Here is a 16,581-nt window from a genome sequence, read left to right on the forward strand (position 1 = left end):
TTGTCATCTGCAAGTTGGATTTTAATTGATGGAAAACGAATAGCTGTCTCTGAATGAAGTAGTATTCAGTAACGTTCGATATGACACACTCAATTTTTGATGTTGAAGAGTGGACCTCTAGGAGGTTGTACCAATACTTCCTCCTAAAGCTACACTCCCCAGAATATAAATTAATCCCTAGAGTTTCAAAGTTTTGCCATTTAAAATATTAATGTCTCGGGACCTGCTTATCTGTGTGAATTTCTTCACATGGTTTCAGCAGCCAAGCTCTAGGTCAGTATCTTGGCACAACACCTGTAGTCAACGACATGATTCATACAAGCACAGTTTCTGTCAATCCTGTTACTTGCAAGTACTTCATTTGGAGACAGGTGAATACATACAAAGAGTGGAAAGGAAAAAATACTTTATTGTGAACAAGGCATGTATGAGACGCATTTCAGAATACAGCATTATGTATCAAATGAGAAGGGGAAAAAAAAAAAAGCTCTGACATGAGTTAAGTTACCAGTGCTTGAGACCAATGAAGAATATGCACACAGCTGTTCTAACAGCACAATTCTGATACCAATCACAACAGATATTCTATAGCTTTTAAGATCAGAAGCAATTTTAAACAGTTTATTAAAAATGCAAATACTGGACCTACTCCTGCATTGCTGTACATCCAAAGCTTCAGTGAATCCTGCAGGTGTGTGGAGGCAACAATGAGAGCAAACTGACACCCCACCTCAGGCAGGAGAAGGCAGAGATGGAGAAAACAACAAAAACAAAAAGACAAACCCACTGTTCTACAAAAGTAAAAAAGCAAATATTATCCCAAATATCATTATTTTCATGAGAAAACTTAATTGCAGCATCCTGACTCCATTAAAGCCATTGAAAGTCTGCCATTGAGATCAGTGGAGCCTGAATTTTATTCTGAAATTTAAAACATTCTTGCATTAGTGTAAACATCAGCAGAAACAACATGTCAGCATCTATACAAGTATTCAAGTGCTGTTTAAAAAAAAAAAAAAAGTGTGCTAACCAAAAAATGCCAGTACATATCCAAAAGGCAGATAATTAAAAGTTTTCTTTCAAATACAGATTTTAAAGTACTTAAAAGCATCCATTTTTAAATATTTGTACAGCATTGCTAGGGAAGGGATCTTTGAGAAAAATCTGAATTATCTGCAATGCTAAAGGAAGGGCACAGTGTTTGCTCAGGTTTACTTAAAACCAGTATTTTTCCACTTTGGAGTTATGACATATACCTGCACATCCAAGCATGTTTCAAAGCAGTGCTGAGGAGTGGCTGTACTTCATCATGATGAAATATAATCCTTCTGTGCAAGTATTTCAGCATGATTGCTCATGAGCCATTTATACCCATCCATATTTTCAGTAAAAAAGAAAGGAAAATTTCTTTAAGAAATATTTTTTGTCTTTACACGACCTGATGAGATTTTACATCATGGCAATTTACAACCATGCATTTGGAGATCCATAGTCAATACCACTTTTCTATTCTCTGTTAAGAGTTGTGCCTGTCTTCAAACAGTTCTTTTCTAATTTTCATGCGGATCTCAGAACTGGATAACAGCTCCTTTATCTGATTCAGTCCGGATAACAGGGCCTGTGTTTCTCTGTGCAAAGCTTCCTTTACTAAGTCTGCTTCATGGCTCTTTCCTACAGGAAAAAAAAGACAATATAATACATTTTATAACAACTAATGTCACTTAGAATCATTAATGTATGAGGATAAAGAGATCGTATGTGGTCTGGACAGTATTAAGTGCTCAGCCTTTTGTGCATATTTGTTTTTTATAAAAAAGGTACTTTGTCAAAAAAATAAAAATTACATCAACAAATGCTACCAAAAAGTAAAGAACAGCACAGCGTCACATTTAGGAGAAACTCCTGTCATATTACATACTGTGTAATAGTATCTGTGATGAATATCTGTAGTGGTAATTTTTAGCTTGGGATTGACTGCTGTTGACTAGGAAACAGCACGTGCTCTCACATGCAGTAAGCAGCCCTGTGGCAGTGCCGAACCCTCGGGTGAAGAGCATCACTTCCACTTATGGCAAGGCCTCTTCCATGGCCATCCACAACAATCCAAAATGCAAACACAAAGGGTTCAGCTTCTCTTCAAAAGCAAGGAAGGGACTCTTGGTATCAAGAGCAAGTGAAGACTGGAGCCACCTGCTTCACCATTCTTGTCTTTTTTCCACAGTCTGTCCCTCCCAGCACTCAATGGATTTTCAGCAGTGCAAGCACTTATTAAACCAGTAGAGAGTGTCCTTCGATTCAGAACAAACTTTTGATATGAGACTCACAAAGCAGAGTGCCTGTCACTCAGCACCACTTAGCAAATTTCAGCGGGGAGCTGGGACAGGTTTTTGTGGTTATTCTTGGTGGGATATCTGCTCCCAGGCTTTCTGCACAGTAGTCACTTGCTGTTATCATCATCACTCTCATTCTTACTGCTGCTTGCTGCTTCTTCAGTTTTCACAGGGCTTCCATCAGTCTGTCTGGTTTTGTTTTGCGTTTCTTCTAAATATTGCTGTACAGCCCTCAGCACTGCATTCTCCACCAGCCTTTTGCTGAGGCTCACCAGCTCTGCATCGTCTGGCTCTGCTGCATGTTTTTCACCTATGCGTCACAACAGACAAGAGAAGGAATTCATTGCCACGGAAAGATAGCAGCTGTAATTGCATCAGGAGCCTCTGTCTGAGCTGGATTTTAAGGTTGTAGCTACTTCTTCCTGACTGTAAAAAGTAATTTCCCCCTCCTCAAGCTCTGAATCAAAAGTTTGATGAAGATGTATACAGTGTATCAGATAAAAAAATATTTCACTGCACATCTTTATTGTAACACTCCAGTAAAAGCCACTGGCTAACACTATGAGCATCCAGTTTGGAAGAGTAAACATGCAAATTTAATTTCTTCTGCCCAACAATCACCTGTGCCATCTAGGTGAAGATGAAAAACATAGTACACAATGAATTTACACTTTAGCAACATTCTTAAGTTTAGCTGCACCTGTTTTGTGATTTTGCTTAATAAATCTAAAACTCTGTTTCCTCATTGCTTGTAATTCAGGAGTTTATAGCGGGGGAAATGACTTAAACACTCTAAGCACAGGTTAGAATTTTTTTTCCTAAACAAAGTGTAGAACTTGGAAAACCATATATTCCCCCTCCCTGCCTCTCTTCTGTCTTCTAACTTAAAGCTCTGCCATTGAAGGAATGCAGACTTACTCTTACACTGTTCCAGCGGCCTATTCTTAGATATTTACTGATAAAAGTAAGAAGCTGGCATTCCCTTGCTTTGTTGTATATGTTTATTCATGTGGACTCTTAACAAAATAACTGTTTACATAGTGAGGACTTGCATACACCATTACATGTATTCTGAAATGGTACTTTTCCATCAAACTTTTTCCTTATAATAAACTATATAGCCTACTACAGCATGTTCCCTTTATAAAGAATGTAATCCAGGAAAAGCAGATTTTATTTCCCGATTTCCACTGGCCACGTAATTTGCCACTTCACAATTTCTTGCACTAGGTAACTAACTGTTTCCATCTGTCTGTATTTAAAGGTCATTTTTTTAATGTCCTCTTCTGGAGTTAGCATTCTGCAACCAATTCTAAGAAGCTGTTTAGTCACACACATCTGGTAAAAGAGATACTACTGTATGCTCTTAGCACAAAGCTTTGTACTGTTCAATTATCTAAATTTGTTCTTTTTCATATATGTAAATGTATTCAAGTTTGCCAGCACATATAGATTATAGTTATAAAAGTTATAAAAGACTTTTATTAATCTCCCTAGTGGATTGGACAACACAGGAGTGATTTCACTGATAAAACGTAATTCATATGGGGATTCAAGGGGGAGAGGGAGAGGTAAACAAAACTCTCAGTTTTCAACGGCAGCACCTTTATTAGCTTTTAATATCAGCATCCTACTCTAGAACAGCAAGACAGACCAATCTTCCAGTTCTGGGCCTCCACAGCACTGTTATTGTGGGAAGGAAGAACTGTGTTCTCCAGCTAAAGAGCCATCAGACTAGACCTTGGTTAATGCATTTCATTATATTTTGAAAAAAGTTTGGAAAAATACTCTAAAAAATATTTTTAGAAGGCAGCTACGGGAATAAGTTTGCTTGAAACTTAAAAAAAATCCAAAGAAAAAACCAAACCATTAAAAACAGGTTTAGCATTTCCAAGAAGAAACATTTCAGGTTAATATATGAGTCTGAGGGAGGCACAGGGATTGTTCCCAAACTCAGACAGCTACATACTCTACGTTCTCTGGCCCACTGTTTACCACATTCCTTCACTATCCGTTAATCCTGGGTTCAAGTCTCTCCTAAGTTATATATGAGCAGCGACTCCTCCCAGCTTTTATGAATTGATCCCACATACTCCTTTCAATGCAGCCCTCTGACATGGTTATTCACACAGCTCTAACAATCCGTTCACGCAACTCTGAACAAAACCAATGGGAAATACAGCACTCAGCCACTCTGACACTTGACCCTATAGTACCTAATAAGCAGAATATGACTCATCAGTCACAGAGGTCTCCAGATACCACAAAACAGTAGTGATTTTATGTATTCAGAATGTAATTTTCCTTGTAGCACATTATGTATTATTCTTAGAGTCTAAAAAAAAGGACAGAGCTCTTTGCTCCTAAGCATTTCCACAAAACAGTTCTCAGTTATATATATGTATAAAATCTGTATCTCTGTTATTGCATTTAAAGCTTCCAAGTAAAGAGTAAAGCTCACTGTGTAAGTAATTTCTCAAGCATAAAACCAATCAGGCTACCTAAAATGAGCTTTTAAAAGTATAGTTTATATAGCTACAGAAGAATGGTTTGGGTATGTTTGGGGTTTTTTGTTTGTTTCTTCACTTATTTTTAATATTTTGAGATATTGTAGGCTCACCAACAGTCTGGAGTTGAGTCTATAGCACCTCCTATGTGAACTCCGCATTCCCACTGGAAAGACATCACAGGATCTGACCTGTGAATGCAAATGTGTGCACACCCCTGTATGAAGAATGCCCTTGGATTCATCCAGCCGGCCACCTTGGTGGACTGGCACATGGAGCTACATGATTCTCTCATGCTCGGTTTATATTCTCAGACTCCCTAAATAGAACTTGTACAAGTGTCTGTGCAACACGGAGGTTTGCAGGCAAGGTAGTTGTATACTATTGTATCATTCCTCTTCATGACTGTTGACAAAAATAGGTCATGTAATAACAACAGGTATTTATCACCTATATTTACTTGAATATTTAACACACATATATCCTGTTTATGTCTCTCTCCATGATGCATAAGCTGCTGTCTGCTTCTTAAATATGTACAATTCCTATGCAGCAGACAAAGTTTCACTGTGTAGACTGTCTTACGTTATTGGGGTTATCAGAGTATCAGTAAGAAGTCATTGTAGATATGAATGTTTTAGATTTAAAAGAGAGGTGTTAAAAAAAATAATCAGAATTGCTTTGTTTGTAAACTCTGCTTTGAAAAGGGAAAAGATGTACCACATGTGCTGTATTTGAATCTATGCTGTGCCTCTCAGTATGGACTGTGCCACTACTTTATTTCTGTGCCTGTGAATAAATACCTTCCACTGCTTTCTCCTGCATGTGGCTCAGAATAAAAAAGAAAAAAAAAAAACTTTGATTTTGTTTATCCCAGAATTCTCTTCTACGATTTTCAAAAGATGAAAACAAATTCACAGTCTGTGTGTGTATCTCAATGCATCCATACTAAGCAGTGCTTTTTATTACTGACACCAAAGCCTATCATTGTCCTGAAATGACCACCATTTTTTTACAAAAGGTAACTAGCAACTGCACAGAATTATTCAAAAGGGGCTTTATGATCCTACAGTGTGCTGCTAGCAGTTATGGACATGAGCCAGATGCTTGCAACCAAATCCAAGTTTGGATGCAAATCCACTGCTGTATCTCTCTACTGGACTAGGTCTGCTCTCCAAGCCTACAACCCCTTACACTTCACAAGGCTGATCTGGATTTTGAAATACTGCACTGGAACAAATGAAATTTTGTGGTGCTGGTACAGCATTTTGTAGGTACAGGTACAGCCTGTTTCAGAGTCTACGTGGATATCTCAAATTCAGAGAGATCCCACTCCTGTTTATGCTACTAGTCCATTTTTTTGAGAGACTTAATTGAAGGAACCAACAGTGGATCCCTATTACAGGAAAAGCCAATTTTACAACATTTTACCAGCTACACTCCAAGACAATGTTCTGAAATCCTTGCCTCATGGCCTCAACACACTGCTGGTTTTTGTTTTGTTTCAGGTTGGGTTTTTTTCCCCACTTTCAACAACCTTTCACCACAACAAAGTAATGCCAACCTGTGGCAAATTACAAAGGAGATCCTTGATATTTTGAATAGGTGACTAAGACCAGCTGGGAAGTCCATACTCTGGCAGTAGAGGTTACAGTCTGCACCCTGGGGAGGGCTGTGATAACAGACATGCCTGTCTACCTTTTGGTTCATCAGTTTTCTAATACTATTTCTAAAAATTCTAGAAACAAAACAACCATGAGGGACTCGGGCAATCTTTCAAAAACTAAATTTAAGAAATGACTTCTGAAGGCTGGAAAACTTCATTTTTCTGCTTACACTGTGCCTCTTACTAACACCAATACAGTGGGCCAAGTTGCTGTTGCATACAGGCAAAACTTTCACAAGACTCCCTTACTGTGGTGACTTCTCAGTGGCTCCAACTCATAATAATCCCTCACCATAAAATAACTCATTATTAATCCCTCCGTACAGAGGCAAAAACTTTGCTGGTGTGCAGTATAGTGGGACTAGAAGGAAGGAGACAGCTACCCTAACTATTGATGGACCCCAAAACCTTCAGCAGATAACTAACAATCACTTCTGCATACAATGGGATTGGAGAAAACAAAGGCCAGCCAATAGAACAAATTCCAGATAGATTGTAGTATGTGAATTCACAGAGTTTGTGATGTCAGTCATTATGCCTTTATCGTGGTTCACTATGTCTATACTAGCAGAAAAAGACCTAAGAGTGAAGAGAGCATTTATACTCACAACACTTGGGCAGATGTAGCAGACTACTGCCATGCTGCCATGCCCAGCTGCAGCCTGCGGAAACATCCAGTTTTTGCTACACTAGACTTTCGCATCTATGGAATCTGATTCAAAATTAAATCATATCTCATTGACTTCCATGGGAATCAGATGAGTTTCCCACACCTACATACTGAACTGCAATGTCCCATGCATCAGACCAACGTGTTGAACATTTCCTTCACTGAGGACTTTACAGATAAATGTGAAGGCCATATATATTAACAGAATTATAGCATTAGAGAAATACCATCCCCCTTCACCCTGCAAAGACAGTAAGTCCACAATAAATTGAATAACAAGCTATAACCAGGCACCAGACCATATGCTTCCCACCCCTGCAACAGCCTGTGAATGAGCCAGCACATTCAAGATCATGGTTTTGAAGTAACGAACACAAACATGAGCATGTGCCCATATCTAATCAACACAATAAGCATAGACAGGAAAGTTGACAACTCTGAATGTTTCCTCATTAATTAGGAAAGGCTTCCACAGAACATCGCTTCAGTTGGAGTGGTCACTTAAGAAATTGGCACAAATAGCACTGAGAGGAAGGCTGAAATTATAATCTCATTATGACATGGTGAAATTTGTGTTGCTGGATGTTCCCACCTGATGTTAAGAAGCGTGTGTAGTTTGGGTCTCCTCTTGGAAATCTAACAAACTTCTTTAGTTTTACATATGTTGTTCTGTAAATATAGGATTGTTTAAGAAGGCAATATCGATCTGTCCTTTATACTGAAGGCATGGGTTTCTAGTTTGCTGGGGAAGTTTTATTTGATTTGGCCCATCATGGAATAAACCCAACAAAACTAGGATTTTCTCATAAAAAGGAAATTAAGGGTGTTGCAGCTATTCAGGAAAAATGGTGCTCTTGCCAGTTTCAGTGATGACAGCAGGATGACGGGCTCAGTGAACATGGGAAAAGATTGTTTTGTTTCAGAAAGAACTGTTTGAAGCTCAGTGATCTAGAATTTCTGACCACCTCTAACTGTAAGTGGAGAAACAGGAGGTGCTCTGCTAAACCTACAGCTTCCTTCTGTGAGCACTGAAGGGCGAGATGCCAGAGCCACAAGCCTTCAAAACAAACAAACATAAGGTAACCAAGACTCTACTCCTGACATACTGGGAGTTCTGTTACGTATCTCGGGTTTTGTTTTCCTGTTAAGAGAGATACGCTGACAGAGAAATTTCCTGACTCCCTCAAGGTATTTTAATTCTTATAAATGAATTAAGTTTAAGCAGTCCAGTGGAACAGGAAAGAAAGATAACGTAATGGCTGCAGAAAAGAAGATGGTTTAAAAAGCTGTGGATTTTACTCAGTTTTCTCACTGATACTCAGGTAAAGAAAACAGACCAAGTTACAAAAGTGATTTTACATAACCACAGGAACATCCACTGTGCATGCTGATCATAGGAGAACAAAAACATCCAGGCAGATTGTGATAGCAAACTTCCAAGCAGAATTATTCACCCCTCTTCACCACCCACAGCTCTGCCTGGTGCTAGCAGCTCAAGGGAAACAGTGAAAAGGAGATGTCTGGGCTGTCAGGGCTAGCAGGAGAGAGCAGAACAGTTCCCTCTCCCTCCAGGACATAGCCAAGGTGGACCCTTCTCACTGTTTTCAGAGCCCGAGAGACAAGGCTTCCCAGGGAAAAGCTGAATTCTGGAAGAGGACAGACTCTGCTGTGCCTCATCTTCAATGGCCCTCCAGAAATAATACTGGGGATGTAAAGCATTATGGGGACAGCAGGCGTTGCTTCCCCATCAGCCTTGGTCACCAGTGACCACAGACAGCTGGATGGTCTTGAAGGCAGAAGAAACACCCCACTAAGGTCACTAAAGTGAGGGAGGTGCAGGTCCAAGAAATGCAGCAGCTAATCAAAACAGGACACACACAGATTTTAATTGCCAGAGTCCAAACATGTTGCCAAATCCTCAAGTCCCTACTTATGGACCAGTCAACTGCAAAAACTGTTCACTCACAAGCGTGATGAGGGATGTCTTAATATATATTGACCTCTCATTATTATTTCCTATCCTTCTCACATTCTCTGTGAAATTCAATTTAATTTCTTTAGGATTTATCTACTTCTATACAGCTTCCAGTGGGACACTATTTTGGCTGAGACTTCTTCATGCTACTGTCAAATAGACTAAAAAAAGCAACCTTTTTTTTAAGACAGGTGTTAAACAAGTGTTAATAAGTGAATCTTAACAAGCTGATCCTGTGTTGTTGCTCCTCCTGAGCTCAGAAAAAGACTCCATATGAACTCATGCTGTCAGATTGTTTTCTCTGAGGAAAAAGTCATACTGTGTGAGAGACTGTTTTGAATATATTTGTAAATTATGGAGAGAAAAGTCAACTTTTAATCAACATTTCTTTTAATTATTTCAATTGCAGTAACATGAGTTGTGAAACACAGCTGCATGCTGCTTGAACTGCAAAAGGAAGATAAAAATCTTGTCCAAAGAATATTAAGATATAACTGCAATTCCAGAGCATGTCCAACAGTGTCCATAAAATACTGTAATAAGGTACAATTTTTATGGAAACTGTCATTTGCAAAGTGTTTATAACAGCTCTGTAATCGTTCTTAATTAGACCCTAAATCTAATGGAATAAGGTTAGAGTCGCCTCTTTTGGTAGGAGCATCTTACATCAGTTTGAACTGGTAGTGCAACTACATCCTAAGATGTCAAAATGGATGGGTGTAATCCTTTTCTCCAGGTTCTTGCATGAAGGAACTGAACCCACTTCATCAGTTTCTTAGGCAAAACATGAAGTTATGCATTTTTGAACATGAGTAGTATTGTTGCCATCTTTCATTTCATGGATCAAGCCTACAGAATCTGACCAGATTTGTTAGTAGCTTTAGAAAAACTAATATAACACCTGCAAGTCAACTGGAATGTCACATAAAAAAAATAAAATCATTAAGTACTTTTCATGGCATTTCCTATCTTAATCCCCTTTATCTACCATATATTTTGTCTTAAGTAACATATTTAGCTTTATTCCTTCTTCCCTCCCTTTGTTTGTCATATAACCTCCACCTTAAATATTATTTCTTTAAGGTTGGAGTTTGATATAAGTTTTCATTCTGATTTTGTGAGACAGAGCTGTATAAATGTTCATTGCTCTACCACATATAGGTTTATGAAAGGTCTGTAAATATGAAATTTATTTTTGACACTTGGAAAGATTAGTTCATAAAAGTTTAGACCTCTCTTTAAATGCTCGCTCTGGGCCCATAAAACTACTGCTCAGGACCCTCTTTAAGACAAACTTTTCCTCAACTTTAATTTATCTCAAAGCCCAAATATACTCACTTGCAAGAGCAGCGGATCTTGATGTCCAAAGAACAATATTCAGGCAAGATAAGCAGCAAATTCAGATATGTGTTTGATCATAAAGAATTGCTCTGTGTCATGGGGGTTTTTTGGTCACTTCAGCCATATGATATCAGAAATTATATGAAGTCACAGTTAAACAGTTAAGAATGCTGAAGATATGAGTACAGTTCACTTAATCTAATTCACAGGAACTTAAAAATCGCTGCTAGAGTACAGCATAAAGAGAGATCACTAAATGAAATCTGTGGATGAAAAAGAATTGAAACATTACCATGTCATAAAACTAAATTTAATGCAGTCAATCCTTCACATAAAATAAGCAGACTTTATAATCAAGGACAAGAAAAAATGAAAGAAAATTAGATGGCAACATTAATTTTTTTCATCTTACTTTCATTAGGAGGAATAGCACATATATCTTAAGTTGATGAACAAGCACCCAGTAATCAAAATTAATGTTATTCTTGAGTCTGCTTCATTAGAATCAGGGCTCAATTATTCTTTGTTTATTTGTTTAAACCAGTGGGGCCTTATTTCCACATTCTTCCTATGCTAAATATCATATAGTTCTAAAAGCATTTTCTTTGTGGAACAACACAAAACTCCCTAAGAATATAACCAACATTTCCCTACCTAATAGCAACACTTCTTTCATGAGAGAAATTCCCTACAGCTCCTACACTGAACTCTAGCAAAAGAATAACTTCCTCTCTGTATTCCCCCACATTTCTACTTCCTCAAACTCAGTGACTCAAAGCCTATTCTAGCAGCACCTCAATTAAATCAATCCAGAAAAATTTGTCTGCTATGCCAGAAACCGAACTAATTCTCACAACTTTTACCAACTTACACTCTGTAACGTAACGGATTGCTCATTACCGTGCCTTAACAAAAAGACTGTTCCCCTCAATAGCAAATTATATCATTCATGATTTTGAGATTTCCAGAAATGGGTAAACACAAACAATAGTTGCACGGCACAGCACAATGTGGTTTTAACTCCAAGAATGCAGGTACAGCTGTACCTGCAGAGGGTTATGTGCTGTTACCATGCAGGACACCAGAAGCAGTAACCTAGAGCATTTGAGAATTAGCCTGTCCTCACAACCTAGGTGCAGAACCACGTCGATCCAGGTATCCCACTGCTGATACTTGGACACAGCTTACCATATACCGTGTTTTTATCCAAAGTGTAATCCTGTAATCTCTTCATATTTCATGCCTTCTATAGAGATTATGGCTAAAAAAGGACCAAGGGAATGAAATTAACCTTTCAAAGCAAAATTATGCACTGCTTTGGAACAGTTACTATTATTATTCACTTGCGCTGAAGCAGGCATTAAAGGCAATGCCTCCATGATCTGGGCTGGGCTACACCAATCCCTCTGTCTTTATTACACCTGGCTCTCCTTCCAAATTATAACAGAACATATACACAATCTGTGAATAGGGCACACAGGTGGGGTCAACTGGAAGTAACATTTATTGCATTAAATCAGAGGATCAACAGTGTTTCAAAACATGCAAACACTATACCAACTTCATTTTAGAAAGAGAATGGTAATCCCAGACTTTAGGAGGGCGTTCAATCACTAGAACCCACCTTAGTCACAGGTTATATTTTGTGGAACTACAAGAACAAGCTACTCATTTTGTGCTGGAATGTCCTCTCACATTCTGTAACGATGTGTATGTGAAAAGTAAACAGGGAGCTGAGAGATGAGAGGAATGAAAACCTTTTTTATAGCATCAGGCTATACTGGATGGTAATGGACTTTTAAGACAGAAAAAGATGTTACTCATTTGCTCATTTGCCTCAGCCACAGTAAGTGCTGCAGAAAACATGACTGATACTTAATACATTTTTGTTCAGTCCTCATGCTTTGTACTAAAGTGGAAAATTGAATAAAATGTCATTTAAAAAATTACTGCTGTGATGTGAAACAGAATGAGTAACACGAAAATAGGGCATGGTATGAGACGTTTCTCCTTTTAGCAAAAGGATACAAGTTCTCTCATGACAGCAAATGAATTATCCATGCCTGAAGAATTTAACTTACAGGAATCTCAGCAAGTGCCCAGATGAAGTTCACCTGAGACTGGCAGATATTCAAAGAGATTAAGTCATCAGCAGAAAAGATAAAGTTAATGGTGGATTTTGAAATTTTGGGGATTGGGAACCAGAGGAGATAGCTAATGAGTGAATTGTCTCTGTACCAATTTAGGACAGCAATTCCTAAGGTTCAGAAGAGTTACAGGCAGGATCAAGAGCCTGACAAAAGTTCAGCTGCATGTGCTAACATCAAAATTACAAGTTTAAAAGCACCAACTATTGTAAAAGTTTGGCAGTGCCAGATCTATCACTGGTACAGTATATTTTTTAGCTACTTCAGGCCCAAGGACTTAGTCTTAAGTCAAATGCTTATCAGTTGAAGGTATCTAAATTTTAAACCGTATTTGCGGCATCCAGTTCATTTTGCATTTTTTAAGGCAGGATAATGTCCTAGTACTTTCTCCATTGTAACTTCCATAGCATCATATACAGCCTTATACCCCAAATTCTTCTAAATCCCAGTCTCCTCTGTCAAATCTACACTTCAAGCTTGTGGAAACAGCATCACTCAAATTTCAGGAATGGCACTGATTATTAGGTAAAAAACATTATTAAAACAGCAATAATCAGCTGCTGAACAAGGTGTCAGTATGCCTTACTATCTCATTTTCCACTTTGCCTATAACAATTCCACAAATAGTAACAGACCAGTGTCATCTAAAGGACAACCCCTCACTTGACCAAGGACCTTTGTTTGCATTGCTTGCTTTCTTTGTTTGCCTTGCTTGCTTTGTTTGTCTGCATTAATCTGAAAATCTTGGTCACAGTATTGCAAAACAGAGACTCTCTGCAGTCCAGCATCTGTCACCAACAGGAAGCTCTCCCTGAAATTTATACAAAATGATCTCATACTTATTTTGCATGATGCAATAGAAGAAATCCCATGCTATCTTAACAGTTGCTTAATCACGTTAACCAGTTCCTCTTCCTGCCTTCTGGCTTTGTAGCTTTTTTTCCCCAAAAAATAACTAGTTCCTACTCTCAGAGCACATAGGCTGTCCCCAAGATGTAGCTCTACAGGCATTTTCTCGAAGTGCAGCCTGGGCTCCTACTGTCATTTGTAGCGTTTTCTTTTGAAAATGTAACCCTTACTCCAAACTTCCTCCTCTGCTCCATGGTTGTGCCTCTTAAGCTTCTAGGACAAAAGTCAGACTGTCAGATCCAGTGCAGATCTAGCTAGCACTGCATGCACACCATTTGTGCTAAAAGGTTGTAGGTCTGGTGGCACACAGTCTTGCTGGAGGAGAAAAAGAAAAAAGAAAAAAACAAACCCAAACCCTATTTCTTTCCCAGAGGTGAACCTTTTCCATAGATGAAACCTGTTCCCCCCACCTCTCTTCAAAAAGGACTCAGTACAGCCTCCTGGTCATTCCAGGTCAGTATGGAACTGTCATATTTGAAAGTCTGATTATTTGTCCAGATTTCGATTTCTAGAAACCTTTAATGAAACAAAATAAAATAACCTATTTTCTCTCTCTTAATTACATGATGTCTTTGAGACAGGCTGTGCAGACCGATTTTATAATTTTAATTTTAGTATTTTAATGGTTTCTGGTATAAACGTTAAAACATGCCTGCCTGCTTCCAGGAATACCACTCTCCATTAGAAAACAAAGCACTCAGCTAGCACTAAGCATCACAAATAAGACAGCCTAAGAGGGGAAAAAAAAAAAAAAGCACATTTAAAACACCAGGTTAGGAAGAAGTAGACAACTACCACATTTTGGTTGTATAACACTTTTCCACTCCCAACTGTGGCTGTTCTATTTCTGTAATAGATGTTTTTTCCATATGTTAGTTTCTACATTGTGAATGGCTCTGCTGTAAGCTCACAGTGATTAGGTTACAGTAGGACTTGTCATACAGCAATACAATAGGTCAAAGCAAATTAGTATCTAAATTGGGGTAGCTCTTCACACACAGTAACAGAGAACGGTATTTCATCTTTAGCATGTCGCAGTTCTTACTTGGCTGTAACACCAACTTGCTCAAGCATCACTTTTGAATAGAGAAGGAGAATTCAACTTAAATTCTGTCTCGCCATTTGATAAAATACCTGTCCTCACAGTAACAAGAAAAGCACCTCCAAAAGCCAGTGTTCCATTCAGAGGTACCTGGCTATGCTTACACAGATTAGTTCTACAATGCCAGTACTTGTTCTTTGGGTATGAGGCCAATTAGTACAGAGAAGCTCAGGCCCATCCTGTCCAGCTCTGACAGCCTTGGAAACGACACAGCTGCATCTAAATGCCTGCCGGGAATGGACTTGGGTTGGTGCTAATTCATAGCCAGCACCCAGGAGTTGCTGCAGAAGGCGTCCTTTTCCCATGGCCAGAGCTGTGCCAGGGTCACGGCATGGACAAGGCAGGCCCAGTGTGCAGGTGCATCCCCAGACACCCCATCACACAGCGCACAGGAGTCCAAGGCATGCAGAGCGGTCTGCAGAGCCAGGGTGTGTCTGTAGGCAGCAAAGCTGAGAAGTACATTGAGCCAAATTCTGCATTCATGGAACAGTTACTTCTGTGGATTTCTATTGGCAGAGGTTTTGACTTGTAACTCCAAAGCAGCCCAGCACAAATGAAAACAGAAACAAACTAAGAACAGTTTCAGAGAGTAATGCAGTAGTAGCTAGAGTAACAAGTGTGCCAGAAGACAGGATTTGGCTTGTGGCTCCAGTAAAGCTGAGGGAACAACACAATTTCCATTTCCTCTTCCACTACAATGAAATCCTCCTGCTGTAGTCCTGATTTAATCTCCAGAAGTAAAGAAAAGGAAAGACAAAATTCATAACTCTAAGTATTTTGACTGTCCGATGCTTTTTTACTTTTCAGGGCAGGCCTTAACAGCGCTTCAGAGAACCATGCTGCCCCTGCTACTGCTTGGCGAGTTAACAAGTGACACAATTTGTATACTGAGTTGAGAGGCACTGGTCAGTAAATTGAGAAAGGAGTAAATAATAATGCATACAAGCAACTGTACAAAGGGGATTTCCATTATACAGAATAAGGTATTTGGATGTTGCTCACTGGAAATATAGGGCAGCTTTTAATATTACCTGATATCAATGGCGTGTAGTTTACCCTTTGGAAATCAATAAAAAAAATGTTTCAGACTTTGCCCTATTCAGTAGTATGCCAGGGTAAAGCAAGCAGAGCTCCTCTGAGAACCCAGTCTGTTGCTAAGATAATTGTTAAAATATCTTAACAGCTTGAAAGATGTAATATCTCACACCTAGGTGTATATGGGGTGACTACCAAACATATTTTCCACTAATGAGCAATAATGTTTAACCTGTGTACTGCCAAAGGTGTGAGAAATCTAATAAACACTTCATCTTCTTAAATGGAACATCTGTATATAGGACAATCAGTGAAGTTACTCTCTTCAGTTCACCCAAGATATGTGTGTGTATGCTTCCAATGTCTTTTGCCCTTTATTCTCTCTCCCTTTCAAACCCAAAAGGATATGGGACAGCAGCAGACACACTGCTTAAGGAAACTAGTGTAAATGCAGAAAATTTAAATGTGATCTTACTTTCCTACCAGGCTCACTCTTGCTTTAAGAAATAATGTTGGAAGTCTCTTGCAAGAGGCGTGGAAGCAGAGTACTAGCCTGATTTTGAATGCCCAGGGCCGAAACAACAGTACTTTACGCAGGATCCTTCCCTTGCTATGTATGTATGTACAAAGAGGATTCCAGATGGAGTTGGCAATTTGTTGGCTTGCCATCTGAACCAATCTCTCAGATATTATTTATAGAAGGACTGCTTTTAAATGGGCTAGCTGATATTCTCATCCATCTCACTGCAGCCCTTGACTCCGAGGACTGCCAGCAGACTGTCACAGCCACGACACTTGGCAGGCCGGGTCCTCAGTTGGTATAAATCAGCACTATTCTTGCTCGCTGCTGCTAAGCGTTTCACTTGACATTTTCACTACTGCTTGATTCGTGCCCCAGA

At 39.0% G+C, this 16,581-nt stretch overlaps 1 protein-coding gene across 2 annotated transcripts in view; it reads right to left on the reverse strand.

Annotated features, from left to right (window-relative positions):
* Positions 1–389: 389 nt before the first annotated feature.
* The window catches only part of AKAP7 (A-kinase anchoring protein 7), a 116,646-nt gene continuing 100,454 nt past the window's right edge, over positions 390–16,581 (reverse strand). Inside the window, exons 8-9 of one of the 2 annotated variants that reach the window (XM_080390438.1) lie at positions 2,009–2,640; positions 1,550–1,671 (exon numbers count right to left, since the gene is read on the reverse strand). In XM_080390438.1, coding sequence (XP_080246564.1) covers positions 2,438–2,640 — 203 coding nt within the window. In that variant the 3' untranslated portion in view covers positions 1,550–1,671; positions 2,009–2,437. Of the gene's footprint in view, positions 1,672–2,008; positions 2,641–16,581 lie in introns of both variants that reach the window. The other variant, XM_080390439.1, reaches the window with a different exon arrangement.

This window comes from Falco punctatus (genome assembly GCF_963210335.1).
Source record: "Falco punctatus genome assembly, chromosome: 5".
NCBI lineage: Eukaryota > Metazoa > Chordata > Aves > Falconiformes > Falconidae > Falco > Falco punctatus.